The sequence below is a fragment of the Hypanus sabinus genome, chromosome 2 (genome assembly GCF_030144855.1).
Source record: "Hypanus sabinus isolate sHypSab1 chromosome 2, sHypSab1.hap1, whole genome shotgun sequence".
NCBI classification, from domain to species: Eukaryota; Metazoa; Chordata; class Chondrichthyes; order Myliobatiformes; family Dasyatidae; genus Hypanus; species Hypanus sabinus.
This window is the reverse complement of record NC_082707.1, coordinates 144,081,187-144,106,227: the sequence shown is the minus strand read 5'-3', so window position 1 is coordinate 144,106,227 and position 25,041 is coordinate 144,081,187. Positions and strand designations below refer to the sequence as shown.

At 37.6% G+C, this 25,041-nt stretch overlaps 1 protein-coding gene across 1 annotated transcript in view; it reads right to left on the bottom strand.

Moving 5' to 3' along the window:
* Positions 1-500: 500 nt before the first annotated feature.
* arhgap5 (Rho GTPase activating protein 5) overlaps positions 501-25,041 on the bottom strand; it is a 70,542-nt gene continuing 46,001 nt past the window's right edge. Inside the window, exons 4-7 of the mRNA XM_059956356.1 lie at positions 20,490-20,567; positions 10,034-10,165; positions 7,358-7,463; positions 501-2,830 (exon numbers count right to left, since the gene is read on the bottom strand). Coding sequence (XP_059812339.1) covers positions 2,518-2,830; positions 7,358-7,463; positions 10,034-10,165; positions 20,490-20,567 — 629 coding nt within the window. The 3' untranslated portion in view covers positions 501-2,517. The remainder of the gene's footprint in view (positions 2,831-7,357; positions 7,464-10,033; positions 10,166-20,489; positions 20,568-25,041) is intronic.

Genomic DNA, 25,041 nt, shown 5'->3' with positions numbered 1-25,041 from the left:
TGGAATTTAGAATGATGAAAGGGGGAAGGGAAGGATCTTATTGAAACCTTTTGAGTGTTGAAAGGCGTAGACAGAGTAGATGTGGAAAGGATATTTCCCATGATGAAGTTTAGGACAAAATGGCACCGCCTCAGGATAGAGAGGTGCCCATTTAAAACAAAGATGTGAAAAAAATTCTTCAGCCAGAGGGTGATGAATTTGTTACTACAGGCAGCTGTGGAGGCCAGATCATTGGATGTACTTAACGCAGAGCTTGATAGGTTCTTGATTGGACATGGCATCAAAGGTTACTGGCAGAAGACTGGGGAGTGGGGCTGAGGCGAAGAAAAAATGGTGGAGCAGCCTCAATGGGCCAAATAGCCTAATTCTGCTCCTATGTCTTATGGTCATAATTTGCAGTCACATGTTTAATCAATCTGTGAAGAAATATCACTAACTCTTATTGTCCACTGTATCATTCAATTGAATCTATCCAAAAGGCACTAAACTTACCATGTTCATAGAATCAATATTTCTTTATTATTTCATGGTAAGCTTTGATTTTAAAACAAAGCATTCAAATGAAGCTAAATTCCAGCTCTTTATTTTCACTTATCCCACTACAATAAAAAAAGGATTCAATATCATCCAAATTAGTAAACTGAAGCAACAATGAGCATTGATTTAACATGATATAGTATTTTTAAGTAACAGACATACCTCTTCAGACAAAAATAAAAAGGATGTTTCCATTGTTTAAGTTGACAATTAACATTGGTGTCAGCAATCCAGGAACTGGTATTACTTAAACATTGCAAGGAGTTGAAATAGACTTGCTTGCCAATGTTACAGTTAGAAAACAATTAAGGAAAATGGATCACAAACTCTTAAGATTTGCTTCTCAAATGATTTATTTACTATAATACATTGCAGATGATGTCAAAACCTTAAGAGTTTTCAAACCAGTCCCACTGAGCAAATAACAACACAGAGCAATTGAGTTATTTTTATTGTTAACTAGCACCCAACCCTACACAAAACAAATACTAGCAGCAGAATGTGTACCAACTGATTAATAATTTTCTGAAAGGAAATTATCTGCAATGTTTGACAGTTTATGAACTGAAGTAGAATTGATGCACTCATACAGCTAGCTTCCCCAAGTTCACATCATTCAGCTCACCAATTTATTTTACAGTGAGATTTTATGAAAACTTACAACACAATGAAATAAACAAAGTTTACTAAAAGCAGAATCATTTTACATCAAATAGGTACCGATTCAAAAGAAAATGGTGCTTTTAAAATAAGATATTGCTCCACATATGTAGTTTGCACAAAAACTAAAACAAATCTAAATAAGTTTCAGTAGAAGGTACCACATGTAGTAATATGAATACAAGTTTGACAAAATTATAAACTGTTGTGTGTAATTGGCAATACCAAAAATACTTATTGCTATGTTAGCAATATTCGACAGGTTACTTGCTAGGGTCACATTAAAATGAGTTAACAGAAAAAGTCATACTTAAAGCTATTTAATACACCATCTTTATTGCAAACACAACATGTGAAAGCTGTATAATTGAAAATTATGAAAAGATTTACAATCTCTTATGAAAAATGACTTTTATGTACACCAGATACTCTTCCGCTCCATCCCATAGAGGAAATGTATTTCTAAAAATGTGTAGGATAAGGTACAAGACCAACCAGGAATTAAACACATGCATTACTTTCCAACAATTAAGGATACTATAAAACGTTTACATTTTATCCTTTAAATGAAACAAATGTAATAAGACATAAAACTGCAGTAATTTTACGCTCAGTTTCTGTTTTCTTCTGAACTGATCCTTGTGCTGTTGGTCATTAAAATAAGTGGATTCTTCCCATAATAAAGAACTACCACAGCTCTATTACCAGTAAACATAAGGTGCAGTAGATATCATGTCTTTTACACAGCACCTGGCAATTTTTCTTAAATCTACATTTTCAGAAGCAGTGCAAATGTTGGGAGGCTGCTATAATGACAGTATTTCCATCTACCCACCCACACAAATTTGTCAAGGACACGAACACAATGACTTTCAAAACAGCACAAATAAAAAGTCAAATCCAGTCAAACAGATGAGTTTTTTTTAACATTGTTGGCTGAGAAATATATTTGACTTCATTTTATACAATTTAGTGTATACATAAACTCTTATTCACAACTGTCAAAAAGTTTGTGAAGGAAACAACCACTATAGAATCCACATAAATTCTCAAGATTGCTTTTCTTTCATGCAGCAAGTGGAATGTATTTATTGCAGCCAGTTTGTTTTGTAGACAGTGATTTCAGAAATCCCATTAATATGCACACCTAAATTTGTTTCCTTTGGAAAGTGAGGAATGCTGGACTGATTTTAAAGCAATGCTGCTATTGTAGCTTGCAAATGCATAACCTTTTGAGGTTTTCAACATGTTGGAAACTGGACTTAAAATACCCAGTTTAGTAATAATGTCTTATAGTAATAACATCAGTTCCTATTTTGCTCATATAACATTAAGTTGATCTGTTTGCATCTCCGATGGGAACGACTGAGGTGTTGGCTGTGGCGGTGGTGGCAATGATGGCAGTGGTAACAATGGTTCTACCAACTGACCTGTACAAGGTGCCCCAGGAGGGTTGAATGTCTCTACAATATCCCCATTGTAAAAGAGGAACTGGCATTGTTGAATAAACGTCTCAATTGCAGACTGATTGATTGCAGCATTGGTAAGAGCATCTGGTCTCAAGAACGTAGGCCAAAAACAAATGGCTAGATTATCTGCCACCATCCGATTTGTTTTGCTCTGTTGACTAACTCTGCAACATAACAAATGCACAAGTACAAGTCAGATTAGTTTTTAGATTAAATAGATAACTAATACTTCAACCTGAGTTCTTCAAGCAGATTTTTTGTTTTCCAGATTCCAATATCTGCAGTCTCTTGTGTCTCGACAATAAACTTAGGTTTCCAACAGCAATCATATTTGCCTTTGTAATGGTTTTAAACATTCAACATTCGTAATTAATTTTCTAAGCATTGTGCTTAATTTCAATTACCATGGTATTTTAGAAAGGATCCAAAAAATTTCATATTAAAGGCAATTTAAAAAAAAAACTCAACTGTATAACTGAATCCAGTAATTGTACAGGCCAACAGAAACATAAATACTATTCTGTAACACTTGTTTAAGTCCTTTTATACAGATCAGAGCCAGTAATTACAGAAGCTATAGCAGAGATATTATTCAAAAATATTGATGTGGAAAATAAAACAAAATTTTGAAAACACTAAGGTGAACAGGTACATATTTAGCACCCATGTTGTCAAATGAAACATGGAATAACAGAAGCTTGTCTACATAAATCCATTTACAATGTAAAGTATATGTAAACACTGAAGTAGCTCCAGCATGTGGTGTCCCCATTACCACTAGTATCCATAAGACCATAAGACAAAGAAGTAGAATTAGGCCATTCAGCCTATCAAGTCTGTTCCACCAATCCATAATGGCTGATTTAATATCCCTCTCAACCCTTTTCTCCTGCCCTCTCCTCGTAACCCTTGATACCCCTACTAATCAAGAAACTATCAATCAATGCTTTAAATATGCCCAATGACTTGGCTTCCACAGATACACCATCTTCTGGCTAAGGAAATCCCTCTGTGCTAAAGGGACATCCCTCTATTCTGAGGGTGTGCCCTCTGATCCTAGACTCACCCAGTACAGGAAACATTCTCTCTACTATCATGCTGGACTTGCAGTGGAAATTCAGTTCATGCATTAATGCATTTCCCATTGCACTTATGGGTGAAGCCAGTTGGAAGACGTTCTAGACAAAAGTAAGTAGGATAACATTTGTATTCAGTCTTCATTTCTTACCTGAAGCTGTAAGGTATCATTGGAATCCTCAAATCTGCTGCTCTATACCATTATTATCTAAAGCCAATCTTTCCAGAAAGCTGAATTTAGTATCATAATCAAGCCAAGTGTGTACACATTGTACCTGTCCTTTACTGTGTTTATAACATTGCTCTGAATTCTTTTGGGTTTTGATACCACACTATTTGGGTCACCAATAAATCATTCGTGGTATAAATTTAAAATATGGTGAAAATAAAACTTTTTTTTTGTTTTTTTTTACCACTGTATTTATTATTACCAAACAATTAGTTTCATTGGACCCTGGTGTATAAGACTACCAACTGATCTGAGTCTGAACTGCTGAGATGTAGCAATAAATTAAATTTAGAAAAATTAAACTGTTTTGAATCTGCAGGTAACGATTTCCATCTGAGCAACAAAAATTATTCAAAACCTTTTCATTTTCAGTACTGGAACAAATTTGTTTCCATCAGTTTGTTGTTAAAAAATTAATTCACTTTCTAAAGCTACAACCTACTTGTTTAGAGCAGTCACCTCTGCATTTTGTAATTATCCAAGTCTTCAGTTAAAATTTCATGTAACATTGGTTCACTGAAGATTGAGCATAAGATTCTTGTGCAGATTTTCTTTTCGGTGGAAATTAAAACCACAAAAAAGATACTAATGGCAATTTGTAAAATACTTGACAGATTGGGGATAATATATTCTGTAAGGATGGAGTGAAGCATGGAATGAATCATGAGTTATTGAGTTTAAGAAATACCCTCCTTTTGAAGTTTCCATCCATTTAGCATTGGGAGCCAAAACAATTACTGCATTTTGGATTTGGGGGGGAAAATGGTAAAAAAAAAGTTTTGTGCATGTTTTACAGCACTGAATCACCTGCACTACAAATGATTCAGTCAAGGGTGAAAGAAATGTGATTCAAAAAAAATACTTGCTATTTCAGGTAATGGACTCTACTCACATCCTGGTTCACAGCCTAAGAACTATTAGATAGACACACATTTTCCTATTTCATAAATAAAATCAGTTTTTCCAAATGTGAAAGTATAATGTCAGCATGCCAAATAAGTGAATTAGGCATTAGCTGTAACTCGCTGCTCCCCACTGGCACCCAAGGTTACAGCGTGACTCCCCTTGCAATGGAATAATAGCATATTTCAAAATCCTGCTTGGATACCAATTATTAGCATCAATTCCTCTTTAAAATTTATGCAAGATGATATAACCTGTTGCCAGACACTGAGATGAGATGAATTAGGTTTTTCTGATTCACATTCATACAAATGCTTATATCAATTTGTTATCTACAAAAAAATCCCTTAATTGAATTTTAAATATTTGCAGATATCCACAAGTTCAAACTAAGGTATGCAATGCCCAATTAGTGAGTATTATAAATATGCAACAACTACAATACAGATTGCTGGACAGACAAAGGGTTGAACAGAAATTTGATCAATCCTTTCCCATCTTTCATGTTGCCTCTTTACACCAAGGCAATGTATCTCAAGAGAGTTCCAGGTCTTGCATGCAACTGAAAATTCTTTACTGTTGCTACAGCAACCCAATGCTACTTGGTAATTCATAATGAAGGATGGATATTCCAGATGTTTTATAGACCATGCATGTGTATACATAAGCAAAAGATAGATGCCAATTAATTTTAGCTGCACAAACCATTCACTTTTACCCCAGCAGCAAAAGGGTTATTTACCACATAGTTTTAGTGTGAGTTATTTCAAAAATATTATTGTTTTGAGAATAAGGACTTTAAGAATTTAAACAATAATGGGATATGCACAAGTAGTTTACATAGATTATACATGAGGAAAGCATATAGTTCTTTATCAGTTATTTGATGATGGCGGTGGGGTCAGAGAAATGCAGTAAACAAGTTATAATTACATTACAATTAGAAAACCATTTCTATTTTCCAACTAGTGCTTTCTTATTGCCGAGTAACACGGCTGAATAACTGAGTGGGAGGATCTCAGTGGGTCAAGCAACATCTATGGAGGGAAATTAACAGTCAATATTTTGGACCCAGATACTTCATCTGATTGGAAAGGAAGGGAACAGGTGCCAGGAAAAAAAAAAGGCTGACAGAATGGTTCCCCTAATCCACATTAGGTTTCAACGATGTAGAGGAGGGCACACCAGATACAATGACTTGCATGCACTGCCTCACCTGGAAGAACTGTATCAGATCTTGAATGTGGTGAGGGGGGAGGTGTAGAGGCAGGTGCATCACAGCGGCAGGTATAAGTGCCAGGAGAGAGATCAGTAGGGAGGGAATAAAGACATCACGTTGGAGTAAAGAGCCTGAAAATGTTATGGACTATGCATTCTCCACTACGTACTGGAAAAGAATACCTCAAAATATTTCCTTCCAACTTCCTAATTCGAGCACATAAGTCAACTATAATCATCAGGAAAACACAGACATGTCAAGGATGGAGTTGGGTTCAAAACATTCATCCAGAACACTGTGGAACTCCTTGTTATATTATTGAGTTTAGAAGAACAGTGGGGGCAGGGGGATGGAGATCTTACTGAAACCCATCAAATATTGAAAGACCCAGATAGTGGATGTTGAGAGGACGTTTCCAATAGTGGGGGGAGTCTAGGAGCAGAGGGCACAGCCTCAGAATATAAAACATACACGTGGAATAGAAATGAGGAGGTATTTATTTTTGCCAGAAAGATGAATCTGTGGAATTCTTTACGAATGGTTGTGGAGGCCAAGTCATCAGGTCTATTCAAAGTGGAGGTTGAAAGGTTCTTGAGTAGTAAGGGTGTCAAAGTTACAGGGATAAGGAAGGACAATGGGGTTGAGAAGGGAAATAAAGCAGCCATGATGGAATGGTGGAGATAACTCGATGGGCTGAATGGCATAAGTCTGCTACATTTTATGGTCTTATTATAAATGAATAATAAAGATTTTCCAATCAAATTGTCGACAAGCAATTAGAGCAAAATAATTACTCCATTCACCATTATGCAAATTGAGAGTCAACAGTCAAAAAAAAATTTTAGAACAGAGATAAGAAATTTTTTGAGCCAGAGTGGTGAATTTGTGGAATTCATTGCCACAGGTAGCTGTGGAGGCCAAGTCTTTATGTACCGTATATTTAAGGCAGAGGCTGCTAGATTCTTGATTGGTCAGGACATGAAGGGGTGCAAGGGGAGGGGAGGCAGGAGATTGAGGCTGAGGGGAAAAAATGGATCAGCTACGATGAAATGGCAGAGCAGACTCAATGGGCCAAATGGCCTAACTCTGCTCCCATATCTTATGGTCTTATACAGTTGCAATTCTTATCATGCTCCCACAATAAGGATACATTTTACTTCTCAAACAGAGGAAAGTTAAATTCTTATAAGAGTTGCATGTTGATTCTGACATCTATACTACAAAACTAACTTCAATGATCACTTAAGTAGACTTCTGACCTACCTGTTGAGATGGGTAATGATATACTTGAAAACCTCATAATTTACCGCAGGAAATTTTTTCAATAATTCCTTAAAACCGTTCAGTTTTTCTGACAAATCAACCAGTCCTGCAAGATTAAAAAAAAATCTTTATACAGCTTCACCATTTACTGCTATAACTTCTTCAGCAAATATAATAAATATGCAATCAGTCAATTCTAAGATAAAATTTTATTGGTGCTTTCAATTTTTGGGCAAAGAGTAGATAAGCAACCAACTATAGAACTCTTGCCTAGCAACATTTTTATACTATCAATATATTCCTCATGCATCAAGACAATTTATATGCAGAGTCTCGATAAGACTCTGTGAGGTACATTCTAACCTTCTTGCCTGCCTGATAACGCTGGAACTGGAATCAAGCAATTTACATGCTAGAAAAGTTGCCCTGTACAAGGCAAATGAAAATCCTTGCTACTTAAAAGACGAATACAGTCGTCCCTCATTATCCGCGAGTTCCACATGCGCGAATTCAACCAACCGCAGATCTGGAAAACCCGTAAGTGCTCTTCTGGCACTCGTTGTTTGAGCATTGTTTGCCTTGTGTCCTGTTCCATCACTACTTTGCTTCTGTGAAAAAATGGCTCCTAAAAAGCAATTACTAGGTCAAAGCAAATTCCTCAAAGGCTAAGAGGGAGCGTACAGTGCTATCTCTCGCCGAGTGTGTGGCTAGAGGACATGTCACAGAAGCATATCCCTGTTGAAGGCCAAATTATACGTGAAAAAGCTCTTAGTCTCTATGAGCACTACTGTGATGGGGTTGATGACAGCGAGAGAAAAGAGCTTAAGGCTAGTAAGGGATGGCTGGCTGGCTACATAAAGTGCTACAGCCTCAAGAACGTAAAGATCACGGGAGAATCAGCATCCCAGAGGAGCTAAGGAACTCATAAAAAGAAAGGCTACCTTGCAAGATTTGTTTGATGATACATAGAAAAAGAAGAAACAGCTTCCTATTTTCTAACTAAAGCATCTGCAATTCCGAATTCTTGACATTCAACGCTTGAAGATCCTCAGTCCTCAACCTCCACAGTTCCTGACTTTAGTATTATTGAGCCTCCGCCAAAGCCTCATTCCCTAAACAAGAGAGTGTAAGAACTACTGTACAGATATTACAAGTTTTACTCGTTGTTTGATCATTGTTCGCCTCGCGTCTCGTTCGTTCCCTGCTTGTCTTGTGAGCTAACATGTAGTTTTTTCCTTTACAATATTCCCTAAACAAGACAGTGTAACAACTACTTACATAGCATTTCCATTGTATTAGGTGTTATAAGTTCTGTAATCTAGAGATGATTAAAAGTTTTACTTGTTGTTTGATCATTGTTTGCCTTGCCGCTTGTGTCGTTTGCTGCTTGTGTTGTGAGCGAGAGGAACATGTACAGTTTTTTTTCTTATCAATATTCTCTAAACATTACAGTACAGGCAGTCCCCGGGTTACATACGAGTTCCGTTCCTGGATCCATCTTTAAGTCAGATTTGTACGCAAGTCGGAACAAGTACATCCGGTACTATTTAGCATCAGTTAGTCAAACGTTTGTCTTAGTATATAGTACATATTTTACTTTTCTATGCATATAAAACACTTAAGAAACATATGTTTTCCAATAATTAAACCATTGCGTTGCTTAGTAATAATTGTAGTTTTCATCAGGGCAGGGCCTTTCACATGCTCCATTATTCTCACTTTACCCCTTATCCTTTAAAATTGTTCCAATCGTTGACCGACTGCAGCCTTACGCTTTTCCAATGACTGATGGCATTTCACCTCTTTCCAAACACTTTATTATTTCCACTTCATTTTCAATCGCGATCGCTTCCCGTCAATGGAACAGAAACACTGTGGGCGTTGCGCCCCAACCTGCGCTGGCTCCCGAGGTCCGCTGGGTTCTAAGGACCACAGCATTAAATTTCCCAGGTCTGCACTGAGGCAGTTTAAATGGAACAAGTGGGGGCTGTGCTGGGTTTGGGTATTTGATCCTCCACAATATTCTGCGTGGGAATTTAAACTGGAGGTGGCAGTGTTTTTTTTTTACGAGGTCAAGTTGCAAGCTCGACATCAACCCAGCACGGGAGCAGTCTGTCACTAAATTGAACTTGAGAACTTCCGTTCTCTAGCCCAGCACTGATCTGACTGCACCACCAGCCGACTGGAACGGGGGAGGGGGGGGGGGGGAAGTCAGGGTGAATCTTACTAAGAACAATTTAAGCCAAATACAAAGTTAAACACTCAACACAGAGTCAACAGCAACGACTTCAAATGGTGGACGGCGTCGTGATCAGACTTAAAATGGCAGACGGCGTTCTCCTTCCTCGGTTCGTAAGTCGGACGTTTGTGACTCAGGGACTACCTGTATACCAATTATTTACATAACATTTACATTGTATTAGGTGTTATAAGTAATCTAGGGATTACTTATGTGTGTAGGTTATATGCAAATACTACACCATTTTATATAAGGGACTTGAGCATTTGCGGATTTTGGTGTCTGCGAGAGATCCCGGAACCAATCCCTCGCGGATAAGGAGGGCTGACTGTATATACAATGACTAAAATGTGAAACTTTCAGAGAACAACAGTTAAATTTTTCAAAATAAGTCAACTTCATTCGCTTAAAAGAATAAAAACTATTACTTTACTTACTGGCTGCTTCCAACAACTCTGAATGCAAATTATAAGGAATTAGTGGTTCAGGCAAATCAGAAAAGAAAGCTTTAAGGGCTCCTGCCACAGCATTAACAGTCACATCCATTGCTACAAGGTCAATATTGTGATCTAAATGGCAGAGAAAACAAAGGGAAAAGTGGCTCATGTTATTATACAATGCAATTATATATGGCATAAGTAAATGACAATTTCACATTAACGTGCAACTTGTACATAATCAAGATATTTATTTTAACTTTAAAATAAAGATATAATAAAGTTCTTCAGTGAATTAATATTAAGGTGAACATAAATTTTCATTTTCTGAGAATCTAAGATGTAAGCAACATCATCTGTAAGCAGTTGAAGTGAAATATACAGAAAAGCGATCCTCACTGATGGTGGAGATCAGCAATACAAGTAAAAACACTGCAATATTCAAAATCAATATAAGTGTTCAAAAGTCTCATGTCAGTTCCTCAAATAAATGATTTAAACTGAGATTAAAATAATGGATTTAATAGGAACCATGGTACCAAAGAGGGATAGATGATATAGTTTTAGATTATTAATTGAAAAATGTAGTAAATGGAAAACACAAGGTTTCACTTTTAGCATAATCCCATTTAAGCACTTGAAATATTACACTATCCTCAAACTATGCTCATTTAAAATCAGTTAACGTGTCAAGTGAGAGAAAATAAAATTAAAATTTTATCACCAAGCAATAATGCAACCCCAAAGTGGATAACAACCCCATAACACAAAATCACTGAGCTAATTTCTTTGGATTTTGATGGTGCAAATTTATGTAATAATTAGGAGAGATTTGTTTCCCAGGGAAAATACACAGAGAAGTAAAGTTTTAACAGAATAATGGATAGGGATTGATACAAGAAATATAATCAGTAATCAATTTGACTTTTGCTTCAGATGTACATAATTTGTTTATTTTTATTTAGAGATACATTGCGGAATAGGTATTTCTGGCCCAATGTGCCACACCGCCCAGCACCCCACCAATTTAACATGAGCCTAATCACTGGACAATTTATAATGACCAATTAACCTACTAACAGGTACCTCTTGGGCTGTGGGAGGAAAGCAGAGTACCCAGAGGAAACACATGCACTCAAGGGAAGGATGCACAAAATTCCTAATGAGGACAACAGAATTTAACTCTAAACTCCGACACACGAGCTGTAATAGTGTCACGCTAACTACTACGTTACCATGGTGCGTGTTGTGGTATACAAGTACATAATTACAATCATGCTGGAATAAAACTGTACTGATGTTTACAGGGATGACAAATGTAAGATGTACCTCCTAGAATTAATGCTTATACTTATATCTCTGAAAGGCTTCCTGCTCTGACAAATACTGCTTTAATTACATCATGCAGACTGGCAACTGTACAGTGGCTATTGAAATTGTGTGCATTTGTGCACATTTTATGCAAATCACAATAGTGAAGTAACTGATTTACAGTGACTAAATTTGTCTTCACTGCTCAGTAAGTAAATCTACCCACTTAACTTTGATTTAATTAAAATTGTGGCAATTTCTGTAATTAATGAACCAACTGATGGATTAACACCTAAATTTTTGTCACGTGGTCTATAGAATTATCAACTACTTAACCATATTGTTTCTGAAATAATTCTACAGTTGAATTTAAGATATTAAAAATAGTTTAGCTATAATTTGATTAATTCACACATTCAAAATATTTTCATAAGACTTTTAAAAATAATTTCTGAAATGTTAAAAAAAGATAAAATATACTCCTAATTATGTAAAATTCAACCCAACAACCTTGAAAATGGTTAGAAAGATGATGCAAACAGCATAAATTAAGCATAAATAGTACAGCACAAGAAGATGCCCTTCAAAATACAACGTTGTTCAAAGTACATTTATTGTCAATGTATACGATATAAAACATTGAGATTTGTCTTCTTACTGGCAAGCACAAAACAAATGCAATAGAAGTCATTAAAAAACACCACATAACAAAGACTGACAAACATCTAATGTGCGAAAAAGAACAAATCATGCAAACAACAAAAAATAAACAAGTAACATGCAAACCATGAACCAGAGTCCCCGAGTTAGCTCATCATTGCAGCAGGCCCAGGAGCGATGGCTGCAGGCCACAGGTACGGTCAATTCAGCGCTGATGTGAGTGAGTGGATCGAGGAGCTTGAAGGCTACAGGCCACAGCTGCAGAGTCAGTACAGCACTCAGAAGAAAACCTCACGGAGTGAACTGAACAATGGTATGTCCTTCGCCATCGGCCTTAACCTTTCTAATCTGGCTCAGTACTTAAACTGGTCAAATATCGGCTCATCTTTTGCTCTCAGACCTGGGACCTGCTGCTTCAATCTAACTCCAAATCCGTTCCAACAATGGCCACCACAGCCGTACCTGTATCCTCAAGAGTCCAATTCGCTGAATCCTTCAGGATACCGCAAAAATGCCAAGTCATACAGATGGCTGAAAAGCACAACTTCCAAAGGAAAATTACAGGCTGCCGTTTGCATTGATTATAGTCCGGAAAAAGTGTAATTAACAGAATAGTTACTAGTTTTGTTTGCTGGCTGCAAACGTCACCATGTCGTGCCAGCACCATCTTTAAGCCAAATTAATTAAATTAGTGATCAAATGCTCAATTAAACTAATCCCTTTTGCCTATACAATGTCCATATCTTTCCATTTAACTCACATTTCAAGAGCCTCATCTTCACCTCTGTCATATTTTGCTCCACCGCCAACCGAGGCAGCACACTGCAGGCACCCACCACTGTGTTTTTAAACTTTCCCCTTCACCTTAAATGCATGCCCTTTGGTATTAGTATTTTTCCCCCAGTGTTGAAATACCTGAAGTGTCCACTCTTAATGTCTCTCAAAATCTTATAAACCTCTTTCAGATCTCCCCTCAGTCTTCGCTTCTCCAGAAAAAAACCCAAGTTCATCCACCCTCTCCTTGTCCTCTCATCCAGGTAGCATCCTGATAAACCTCTTCAGCACCTTTTCCAAAGGCATTCACACATCATTCTGTTAATGAAGCAACAGAACTAAATCTGATGCTGCCTAACTGGAATTTCATAAAGACGTTAACAGGTCTTCCTAATTCCTAAATTTCAATTCCTTAACTAATAAAGGCAAGCATGCCATATGCCTCCCTTTACCACCCAATCAATTGGTGTAGCCATTTTCAGGGAGCTACGAGGTTGGACCCCAAAACCCCTCTGCAGTTCAATACTGTTAAGGGTCTTGCTCAAGACTCTATGTTTGATCTTCCAAAGTGCAACATTTCACATTTTGCCAGGTTAAAATGAACCTGCCATTTCTGCCCCCTATAGCCTACAGTATCCTCTATCAACTTTCTATGTTATCCATAAACCATCAATCTTTGTATCTCTGTAAAAATACCAGCCATTTTTATCCAGGTTATTTCTGCGTCATATCAACAGCAAAGTAGTCAGCATGGATCCCTGCAGAACACCACGTGTCAAAGACATCCAGACCACCTAGTTCCATTGACCACTACACTCTGTCTTCCCTGGGTAAGCCAATTATGAATCCAATTCTGTTTCAATCTGTTTTATTCTGTTATTGAAAATAATAAATGGGAGTTACAAAAGCTGTTTATTATGGATTAGAGGATGCACTGGAGAACGAGTTGAATTGCCATTTGTCAAAATTTCCAATTTCAACTACACAATAGAATGACAACCAGAATTATCCCTGCCATCAGAATGGGAAACAAAAAAAATTAAAATGACATTCCATCTCTTTCATGATGGTCTGTTTGAAATTTTCATCTTTTAACATTTATTATTAAACTCTTGTTTGCAACAATGGGATGAAAACTTGCTTTGCATGTAGGTTTCATAAAAAGTGATGGGTGGCCAACAATTAATATGTAATTGGTTTATTATTGTCACATGCTCTGATATAGTGAAAAAAACTTTGTCTTCCATGTCATATGTACAGATAATTTTAAAACCCAAGTACATTAAGAAATACAAGGGAAAGGGAATAGCAGGACAATAAATACTGGGTGGTTCATCATCCAGAAGGGCCATTAGCAAGCTGTAGCTCATAAATAGTGTTACAGTTAGAGAAAGTGCAGTGCAGGTGAACAATAAGGCTCAAAGGTCATGTCAAGGTAAATCAGAAGGTCAAGAGTTCATTGTTATCATACAAGTGGGTCCATTCAATAGTCTTACCACAAAGTTGGGGCTGCTCATGGCCATGACACAGCTTTTGATTTTTTTTTATTTTCTCTCACACGCTGTGAAAACTGGGGTATTTATATAAAAAAAAACAAGATTATTCATTTGATATGGGTCCCATTTTAATTTTATAACTTGCAAAAGTAGGCAAATACAGTATGATACATTTACGTGTCAAAATACTAAGTTGCACAAACTTATGCTTTTCTAACTTTGTTATGTAGTGTGCTTATCAAAAATTCCTTCACATTAGATACATTTCAAAGATCTTCAGACTATTTTTTAGGCCCGGCAAGAATTGGGTCCAAGTGAATTTAGTGTAATTACTCCCCAAAGGCCAAGTTCTCAACAATCCTAAAGCTTTGCTGCTGTGACCACTTTGTAAAGTATGGTGAGACACAAATGGTGATTAAGGCCACCTTGATTCATTCTGAGAATGTGTACTGTCATAAAGCTTTTCATTGTTTCCAAATCTAATGATTAGTTATAACTCCTACTCCTCCATCTAAATACACCACTATGCAACTGGATGTTGGGACTTCCTAACCAACAGACCTCAGATAATCAGGATATCCAATCACTCCTCCCCCTCCCAATCATCCTCAACATAGGTGACCCCCCCCCCACCCCCCACCAGGGCTGGGTGCTGAATCCACTGCTGTACACTCTGCTCACACATGACTGAATGACCAAATACCCAAGGAATCACCCAAGGCTCATCAAACAGTGATGAGATGGCCTACAAAGAAGAGGTGGAAGAGCTCAAGGTCTGGTGCCAGGCAAATAACCTCTTCCTCAATGTCAACCAGACAAAGGTGATGGTTATTGACTTCAGAAGAACTTGCACTGCTCACACTCCTTTACATTAGCAGCAGCGAGCAGTTTCAAACTCCTGGGAGGGCACATCTCAACGTTTCAGAAAGCATTCTGCACAATCAGGAAAGCTCACTAAGCCTCTAATTTCTGAGGAGGCTCAAGAGCTGAATTATGTACATCTATATTCACGCCATTCTACAAATGCACAGTAGAGATCCTAACAAGCTGCATCACTCCTTGGTATGGAAGCTGCACTGTGGCGGACAGAAAGGCTCTACAATGGGCAGTCAAAACTGCCCAATGCATCACTGATGTCAGCCTACCCACCATCAAGGACACATATACAGAAAAGGGCCAGCAACATCATTAATGATCCCACCCATCCTACTCATGGGCTGCCTGTCCCACTCCCATCAGGAAGGCAGATCAACACCATCTATCAACTTGCCCCTCCAAAACTCCAAACCCTCCACCACCACTATTATATCATTTCCTGTCAATTTAGACATTTATGTGTCTAGCACAGGCATGGGCAAACTACGGCTCGTTAAGCTTTTTAATCCGGCCCGCAGAACTTGATGAAATTATATTAATAAACCTTGTTAACGTTTTTTTCCCGCAATTCTGGCGTTTTCTCAATAGATGACGCACTCTATATACATTGACCTTTGTTGAGGTGCAGCGTATTACTCCACATTTGCGCTTTACTCGTTGTTCGGTTTGACCTATTTGTGTGAACAGGCGTTCAGCGTCATGAACATCAACAAAGCCAGCCACAGATCCAAGTTAACTGACCAACACCTCAGATCCATCCTGAGAATCGCCACAACAAAACTAAATCCAGACTTTGATGCGCTGGCTAAAAAGGGAGACCAAAACTGTTCCCACTGAAATTAAAAATAAGTTTCTTCGTTGTGTTATGTAAAAAATGCATTTGAAAATAATTTTTTTCAATAAGCCTTACATGTTACATGTCATTTCTGTTAAGTGATGGACATGAGTAGTGCGCAAGTGCACGTACGTTCTCAAAATAAAAAAATGCGCTCCAGATCAAATAACGCGCTCCGCATACCGGCGCGCTGTCATTGTTCTGTCTTTGTGCTGGTCGTTGTTGAGTTTTGGCACAGGGGACAATTGAATAAGAAGGAGCAGGACAAGGAGACCTGCATCTCCTACCGTTTTTGAAATAAAGACGGTCAGGAGGAGAGTGATGATGATAATATCTTGAAGGATAACAGAATTTTCAGTGCTTTAAAATAATAACTGTTACTATTAAAAAAAGCTGTATTTTATTCATTTAATTTTCAGTGTTTTAAAAGTCATTTCAATAAATAGCTAAATACCATGGGACTTCAAAGACAGATATTTTGTTGTAATGCATTTGTTCATTTTCAATTGAAATTAAAGCACATGTTTTCTACATATCCCATGATATTTTATTTTCTCTTATGAGGTGTATTACCAAAACACTCCGTCCATCTGCTCCTGGTCTGGCCCCCCTGTCAAATTTTAGAACCCTTTGTGGCCCATAAGTCAAAAAGTTTGCCCACCCCTGATCTAGCATCACTTCATGGACATACAATGCACACAAGTTGTCATATTTATTATGCTTATTATGCTATTTTTATTATCGTGTTCTTTATCTTATTGTGTTCCTTTTGGTGCTATATCAAATCTAGAGTAACAATCTTGAATACTGAGCAACAATTGAAAACTATTAAAATAAACACTAGAGTCATCAGCTGAGGTGATGAATGCATTGCTGATTGGCACTCAGACCCACATTTAATTGAGTGCCCAGGGACAGAGGGAAGGTTGGTTGCATCATATCTACCTCTAGCACTTTCCTTAATTCTGCAAAAGTTAAGAATATACTTAATGTGCATATTATAGTTAACTGGCAGTCATCTGCAAGCAATGTTCAAGCAAGAAGAATATATTTCTTAAGACTTAATAACCAACAGCAAGAAGTAGGTTGTATTATCAATATGAAAATGATTAATCAACATGGTTAAAGCTGATCTAATCTTGGCCTCAATTCAGCTTTCCTGCCTGCCACCAATCCCCTTCAATTTTAAAAGCCATAAGCTCCAAATGCAACTTTTTCCCTAAACCTGCTTACGTAGGCAATTTCAAAGATAGCCAATCTTCAGAAGAAATTCCTCCTCATCCAGTCTTAAATGTGAAATCCTCATTCTGCACCCCCTAGTTCTTCCTAAAGGGCAAATATCCACTCGGCATCTACTTATTAAGCCTCCTTGCAATTTATTGTTTCAACAGTATGACACATTATTCTTCTGAACTACAATAAATATCATTTCCAAGTATTCAACCTTTCCTCATCAGATATCCCCTTCATTCAAACAATACTTCCCTGAACAGCCTCTAATGCGATTCATGGTGTCATGCAGCCTAAAATATATTCCAACCAAGGTGCCTATCTGAGCTCTGACAATTTTCCTCATTTGGCCCTTATCCCTCTAAACCCTTTCTATCCATGAACCTGTTCAAAGGCCTTTTAAACGCTGTAATTACATTCAGCTCTACAACTTTATCTGGTAGCTTATTCTATGTACCAATTACAGTGTCTGGAAAATGTTGCCTTCTCAGACCCCTTTCAAATTTTGTCTTGTCAACCTTATATTTTTGTCTTTTTAACTCCACTATCCTGGGAAAAACACTGTGACCATCCACTTTATCTAAGTCCCTGATATAAACATCTATGATATCAATCCTAGCTTAATCACATTCTTATTAGTTTCATCACCAACTTGCAGTATTTCCTTGCATCACCTCATGCAGATAACTATTTGTGTATACCTGCTGAAAGACGATCAAACTTGTATGTTGCCCTCCAAGTGTGATCTCATTCTACACTTGTTTGTCCATTTTCCCACCCTGCAGCTATTCCATTTTACTCATTGGCCAAATTACCTTGTTTAAAGCTTCTTCTCATGGTTACCCTTGTTTTATGCTAGACAGTCCTACTCCCACACCCTTCCTACAGCTTCAACTTCTTTTGCCTTCTTCCTAGTTCTGATGAAGGAACTTCAACTTGAAATGTTGGCTCTGTTTCTCTTTCCACAGATGCTGCCTGACTTTGTTTTTAATTTAGGTTTCCAATATTTGCAGCATTTTTGATTTTCATATGATACTATTTTGGCTTGTTAAAGGTATTTCATAATTTCAAGGTGATATTGCAGAAATAACTGCAATAACATCATTAAAGCAGGCTTAATAGGGATTCTAGTGGTGCCAGGCTGCCAGATTTTCCAGACCATCAATGTTATTCCTATTAATATTCCAAGATAGTTTTAGTTCAATTTTTTAAACAAAATGTAACATGGCAATATAATAAATTTTCCAATGAACACGTTAAGTTTAAGAGGGTGCATGGGAACCAGGGCCCTCCTGGAATTTAAAGGGAACTCAATGATCAGTACCTGCTGAGCCATAGCCACTGTGATTTTCAAATCACTTGATAATGTACTTCCTTAAAATTCCATCTTTTTTCCTTACTTTGATCAATCCAAACAATTCTCCCCTTCTAATGCTCTTTAACCATTCAAACCTGTTTTCTTATTTTTAAAATGTAAATTAGTTGCAATATTTTGCAATAGCTAACATATTAGGACATTTGTTTCCTTCAGTTAGCACTGCAATCATTTTACCTTTTCTTCAAGTGAAGCACGTAAATTTTATTACAGAACTGGGAACTTAGGGTTCTGTCTCTATGTCTAATCACTTTAGTTACAGCTAAATGAGACATTTTAAACTGATTTACATCACATCCCACAAATAAAGATGAAGTTATCATTGCCAGTATTGACCCAGCAATAAGAGCTCACAAATGAACTTCATCTTCTTGTAGTTCACCTTTAAAGTCATCCTTTATGCTGCAGCCTGGAAGGAATTGTTTACAAACTATTTGATTATGCAGACCAACATTCACTAACAGGCACAGTTAAAAATGAACTGTAAAATCATTACATTTTCCTCTGTCACTCAAGTTCAACAGTGCTAGATTCAATTACGTATTTGTTAGTCCAGGTTTATTACTTATTCTTACCAGAGCTCTGACTGATTTTTTTTCTGTTTAAAAATGAAACTAACATATTAAATGTTAATTAAGACAGTTTGGTTCATCATAGTTTAAAAGCTTTATACTCCAATATAACAATTTATCCAATTAAGAAGCCTCAGGATTGAAAATGCTCTCAAGTAAGTTAACTTAAATCTAGATGGAACAATTGCATCAGTGTACTTGTTAGTTACAAGAAAATCATAAACTGAAAAATATTTCATGCAGGTAAATAAATCTATAGTGCTTAGCTTCAATTGGCTTTTTATTATTTGAAAGATATTTATCTGGTTTAGATATATCTACCACGTCTCTAGTCAACAAAAACAAACTGTTGGAGAAATTCAGTGGGTCACACAAAGAGGTAGTCTACGTTTTGGGTTGAGACCATGCACAAGTGTGTAGGTAAATCTTTCCTACCAAAGACACAGAGTGAGTCTTCACATACCAGATTTGTCAAACAAACATGTTTGCATGAAACACTCCTCAATAACTTTCAACATATCATCTTCCTTCACTGTAGAAGTCGTTCTTTAGCTCTGACCATGCCATTGGACTGTGAATATTAAGTCCATAATGGATATTGTTTTTAAACTGGAAATGTTCAATAACACTGAATTATATATTGACATTCTGTGCAAGTAAAGCAGAAACAGTAAGAGTCAAAAGTGAACCCCAAAAAGGATTGAAACGCAGGGCTCCAAATACGAGAAATTCTGCAGATGCTGGGAGTCCAAAGCAACACACACAAAAGACTCAACAGGCCAGGCAGCATCTACGGAAAAGAGTGAACAGTCAACATTTTGGGCCAGGACCCTTCGTCAGGACTCTGGGCACCTCCATACCGATGACACTAACATTGCCAACACTGGTTCCACGATCCCACGTGGATTCAGAACACCAATTCCACCAGCGTCAATGCTGGTTCCAACAATCCTGGAACCTTGTGCCACAGGAATTCAACACAGTAGCTTTGCTATATCGTTACCAGCTGATTACCAAATTCGTTACTTCAGACTTCTCGATATTAAAAAACTTAATGATAAATATTTCTTATGGAAGCATAACAGTTGAGGTTAAAGAGATTACATTTTTGACCCAACATTAAAGTCATAATTAAATAGAACAACTAAATTGTGTTTATTTAAAATGTATTACCTGGCTTTCCCCTTGGACATCTGGTTGCAGGTGTATCAAAAATCTAAACATTTATAACACTGAAAGACACTAACATGTTGGCTTTTTAACCCTCGTATGGAGTTAATAAGAAAACAATCATTAATGTAATTTATAAAATGCTGCTATTAAGTACCTTGATCAAACTGCCTTTGAATATTATCTTGATCAGTCCTGTTTCCACTGACACGATACAGTCCTTCAGTGTTCAAACCTATGGTGAGAATAAAATTTTTCAAGAAATCATTCAGCATCGAATAAATATAAGAATTTAAAAAAAAATTTGCTATCAGATGGCATTTCAATCATTACAAAGAAAATAATTTTGAATCATGGGATGGAAGCTACCAAATGTAAATAAAGTGAAAGAAATTTTAAAAATTTAATGGCATCTAGCAATGACATTCCAACGGATAGGAGATTTTAACCCTACGGTCCTAAAGAAAAACGAGAGCTCAATGTAGGTGTCCCAATTAAGATTCAATGTTTATTGATTCAGGAACAGTTTTGCAGATTAAAAAGGATTGAACATCTTTCTGCAATTTAAGAGAGAGAAACTCAAAATATTACAGCCAAACTATTGAGCTGGTTGGAAACAATGTAGAGATAAAGGGTTAATAAGGACATATCCATGTTTATTAGTGAACCAAAAATGTGATATTGTAAGTCATGTACTTGGAAGCAGTTAATTACAGTCAATATTTATTGAGTTAACAAATGAATTAATGAGCAAGATATTTCAATGGAGAAAAATGCAAAATCACACACGTTGTTTCTAAATTATGAAAACATAACTGGAGGCCAATGAGACCATAGAAAACATATATCTTTATAATGTCATTTGGCATTCATAAAAAATCACGGAAAGTCAGTGTGGCTTTTCTACTAATCAACCAGAATAGTTTTCACATTAAAATCATGCTAAGCCTTGGCTAGACTATATGAGGTGAACCATGGGGTTCTTAGCACAATGTTTTCAAAGAATGTATTGCCCTTGAACAGAGAACAGCACAGGTTTGTACGGAATATCACACTGGCTGAAATGACTGCATTACATGACTACACAAACTGAAGATAAGATACCTAGAAAATTATGTTAAATTTACAAGATAAAAGGGGGAATTAAAAGAATAGTGGAAAGAAAAAGTGAGTGTAACAGAAGGACCGATGCATGCACATAGCTTTGAAATTGCATCTAATCTTCTATAAGTTATATACAGTTGGCCCCCCTTATCCACGGGGGATTGGTTCCAATAACCCCTCCAACAGATACCAAAAAACGCGGATGCTCAAGTCCCTTATTTAACCTGTCTCCGTGCGGTGGTCTTTTGGACCCAGCGAAACCCCAGACTTTATTTAACGACTCAGTGCAGTGGACATTGGGACCCAGCGGCTGCGCTCTGAATCCGCAGTGTTTCTGTTCACGAAAATAATCACGATCGCGATTGAAAATAAGGTGCAAGTAATAAAGCAATCGGAAAGAGGTGAAATACCATCTGTCATTGGAAAAGCGTCAGGCTACAGTCGGTCAATGATCGGAACAATTTTAATGGAGCATTTGAAAGGCCTGGCCCCAATGAAAGCTACAATTATTACTAAGCAACGCAGTGGTTTAATTATTGAAATACATATGTTTCTTAAGTGTTTTATATGCATAGAAAGGTAAAATATGTACTATATACTGAGAAAAACGTTTGACTAACTGACACTAAATAATACCGGATGTACCAGACTTCAAATCCGACTTAAAGACGGACTCAGGAATGGAACTCGTTCATAACCCGGGGACTGCCTGTACTTTTAAGTCATTTCTAGATTACTTATAATACCTAATACAATGTAAATGCTATGTAAATAGTTGTTATACTGTATTGTTTAGGGAATAATGACAAGAAAAAAATAGTCAGTGTATGCTCAAACAACAAATGCTGGGGAGAGAACTTCTGGGTTTTCCCGATCCACGGTTGGTTAAATCCGCGCATGCAGAATCTGCGGATAAGGAGGGCTGACTGTACATGTTTGAGACGGTTTCTGCAAACTTCAATCATTAATCTTAAATACAAATACGAAGTTAACAGAACTCACGGATTAGGTGGTATAAACAACAGTCCAAAATTAAGCTACAGATCAGCTATGGTTAGTGGAACACGCTTCAAAAACTGCTCGTAATAAGACACTATGTTCACTCTCAAATCTGCATTATGTTTGCTCATGACAAATTGTGGAAGAATTAAAGTATCGCAGTCTACTAAAGTCAAGCTGCATAATATATAAACCCAAAGATTCACAATTCCTTTCTTCAGTGCATCTGTCCTTCTACCATGCTTTCCTTCTTTAGTTCTTTCTTTGATCAATCTTTTGGTCACTTATCCTACTTTAACAATGTTAACACAGAACCAATTCGCTCAAAATCAAAATTATTTGTAGATATCACACTGGAGAGGTGAACCAAACGCATAAGAAAACAATCTAACCTATGAGAATATAAAAACCTGTACAAAACACAACAAAAAACTGATACCCTGAGCATTTATATGGTACATGGAGATATAATCAAGATAATAAGAAATGCAGAACATTACGCACAAAATCAAAGGCATCCAGAATACAGGTGATTAAGTAGCATTCTCTAGTCAGTAAAGCAAGGACTGGGCTTTTATTCCTTTGGGGTATAAGATTCAAAGGTTGTAATGGTAAATTTGCAAATTAACTGATTGACCCACAGGAGTACTTATGAAAGATGGTTCTGGTCTCCACTTTGGAAAAAGGTCAGAGAAACAAAAAGCATATTGAAGTACAAGGAACATTTGGGAAAAAAATAACTACAAGATACCATAATTGATAAAATACAGCTATCAGGGTGAAACTGAGTAAATTATGGCTTAATTCTTCAGAATGAAGGAAGACTTGGAGGCAATCTGAATTAGATATTTAAAATGATGAATGGGTTTTCCCAGCTATGCCTGTGTTTTTGTTGGCTACGTAGAACAGTATGTTCCAAGCTTATACTGGTATCACTCCCCAATTTTGCCTCGGCGACATCAACGACATCACTGGTGCAGATTCCAGCACTCATGCTGAGCTTGTCGACTTCATCAACTTTGCCTCCAACTTCCACCCTGCCTCAAATTTACCTGGTCCATTTCTGACACCTCCCTCCCCTTTCTCTATTTCTATCTCCAGAGACAGTTTATCTACTGATATCTTTTAGAAACCCACTGATTCTCACAGCTACCTGGACTATACCTCTTCCCATCCTGTCACGTGTAAAAATGCCATACCTTTCTCTTAATTCCACCGTCTTTGCCGCATCTGTTCTCAGGATAAGGCTTTTTATTTCAGAACAAATGAGATGTTATCCTTCTTCAAAGAATGGGGCTTTCCTTCCTTCACTATCAACACTGCCCTCACCAGCATCTCTTCTATTTCACACGTCTCCCCTCACCCCACCAGGGATAGGGTTCCACACCTGCCCTCACATACCACCCGACTAGCCTCCACGTGCAGCACACACTTTTGCCATCTCCAATGGGATCCCACCACCAAGCACATCTTTCCCTTCCCCCCCCCCCCCCCAACTTTCTGCCTTCCACAGGGATTACTCAGTTCCGGACTCCCGTGCCCATTAGACCCTCCCCACTGCCCTCTTTTCTGGTACTTATCCTCACAAGCGGAACAAGCGCCACAACTGCCCCTACACCTTCTCCATCACTACCATTCAGGGCTCTGAATAGTCCTTCCAGGTGAGGCAATACTTCAGCTATGAGTATAATGGGGTCATCTAACATAGCCAGTGCTCGCGGTGTGGCCTCCTCAATATTGGTAAGACCCGACATTGACCAGAAGACTGCCAAGCACCTACACCTACACTGCCAGAAAATGCGGGATCTCCCAGTGGCAACTCATTTCAATTCTACTTCCCATTCCAATATGCCAATCCCTGGGCTCCTCTACTGCCAGGATGAAGACAGTCTGGGACAGCCTCCAACCTGATGCCATGAACATCAATTTTTCAAACTTCCGGTAATTGCCACCCCCCACTCTACTTCACAATTCCCCAATTCCCCTCTCTTACCTCATTTCTTTATCTGCCTTTCACCTCCCTCTGATGCTCCTCCCTCTTCCCTTTCTTCCATGGCCTTTTGTTTCCTCCTATCAGATTCCCCCTTCTCCAGTCCTTTATCTCTTTCACCAATCAACTTTCCAGCTCTTTACTTCATCCCACCCCCTGTTCTCCTGTCACCGACTACCTTGTATTTCTTCCTCACCTCCCTCCAACTTCTTACTCTGACCTCATCCTTTCTCCCTGATAAAGGGTCACGGCCCAAATCATCAACTGTTTACTCTTTTCCATAGATGCTGCTTGGCCTGCTGAGTTCATTCAGCTTTTTCTGTGTGCTGCTTTGATTTCCATCTGCAGATTTTCTCTTGTTCGTGAATGGGTTAAACATGATTGAGATGGAGAAAGTCTTCCAGTAGTATTCAAAGCCCATCTATCTTAACCACAATTCACCCATGTTGAGTCCAGCAGCAGCATTTTTCCTTGAAGACTGATGCAAAACATTATCATCTCTGCTATGTCCTCTTATCTACATGAAGAAATTTCCTGATCAGACCTATTTTTCCTTTTGCCTGCAGTATAATTTTTGATTTCATACGTTTACTGCCGTCTTTTCTCATATTCAACC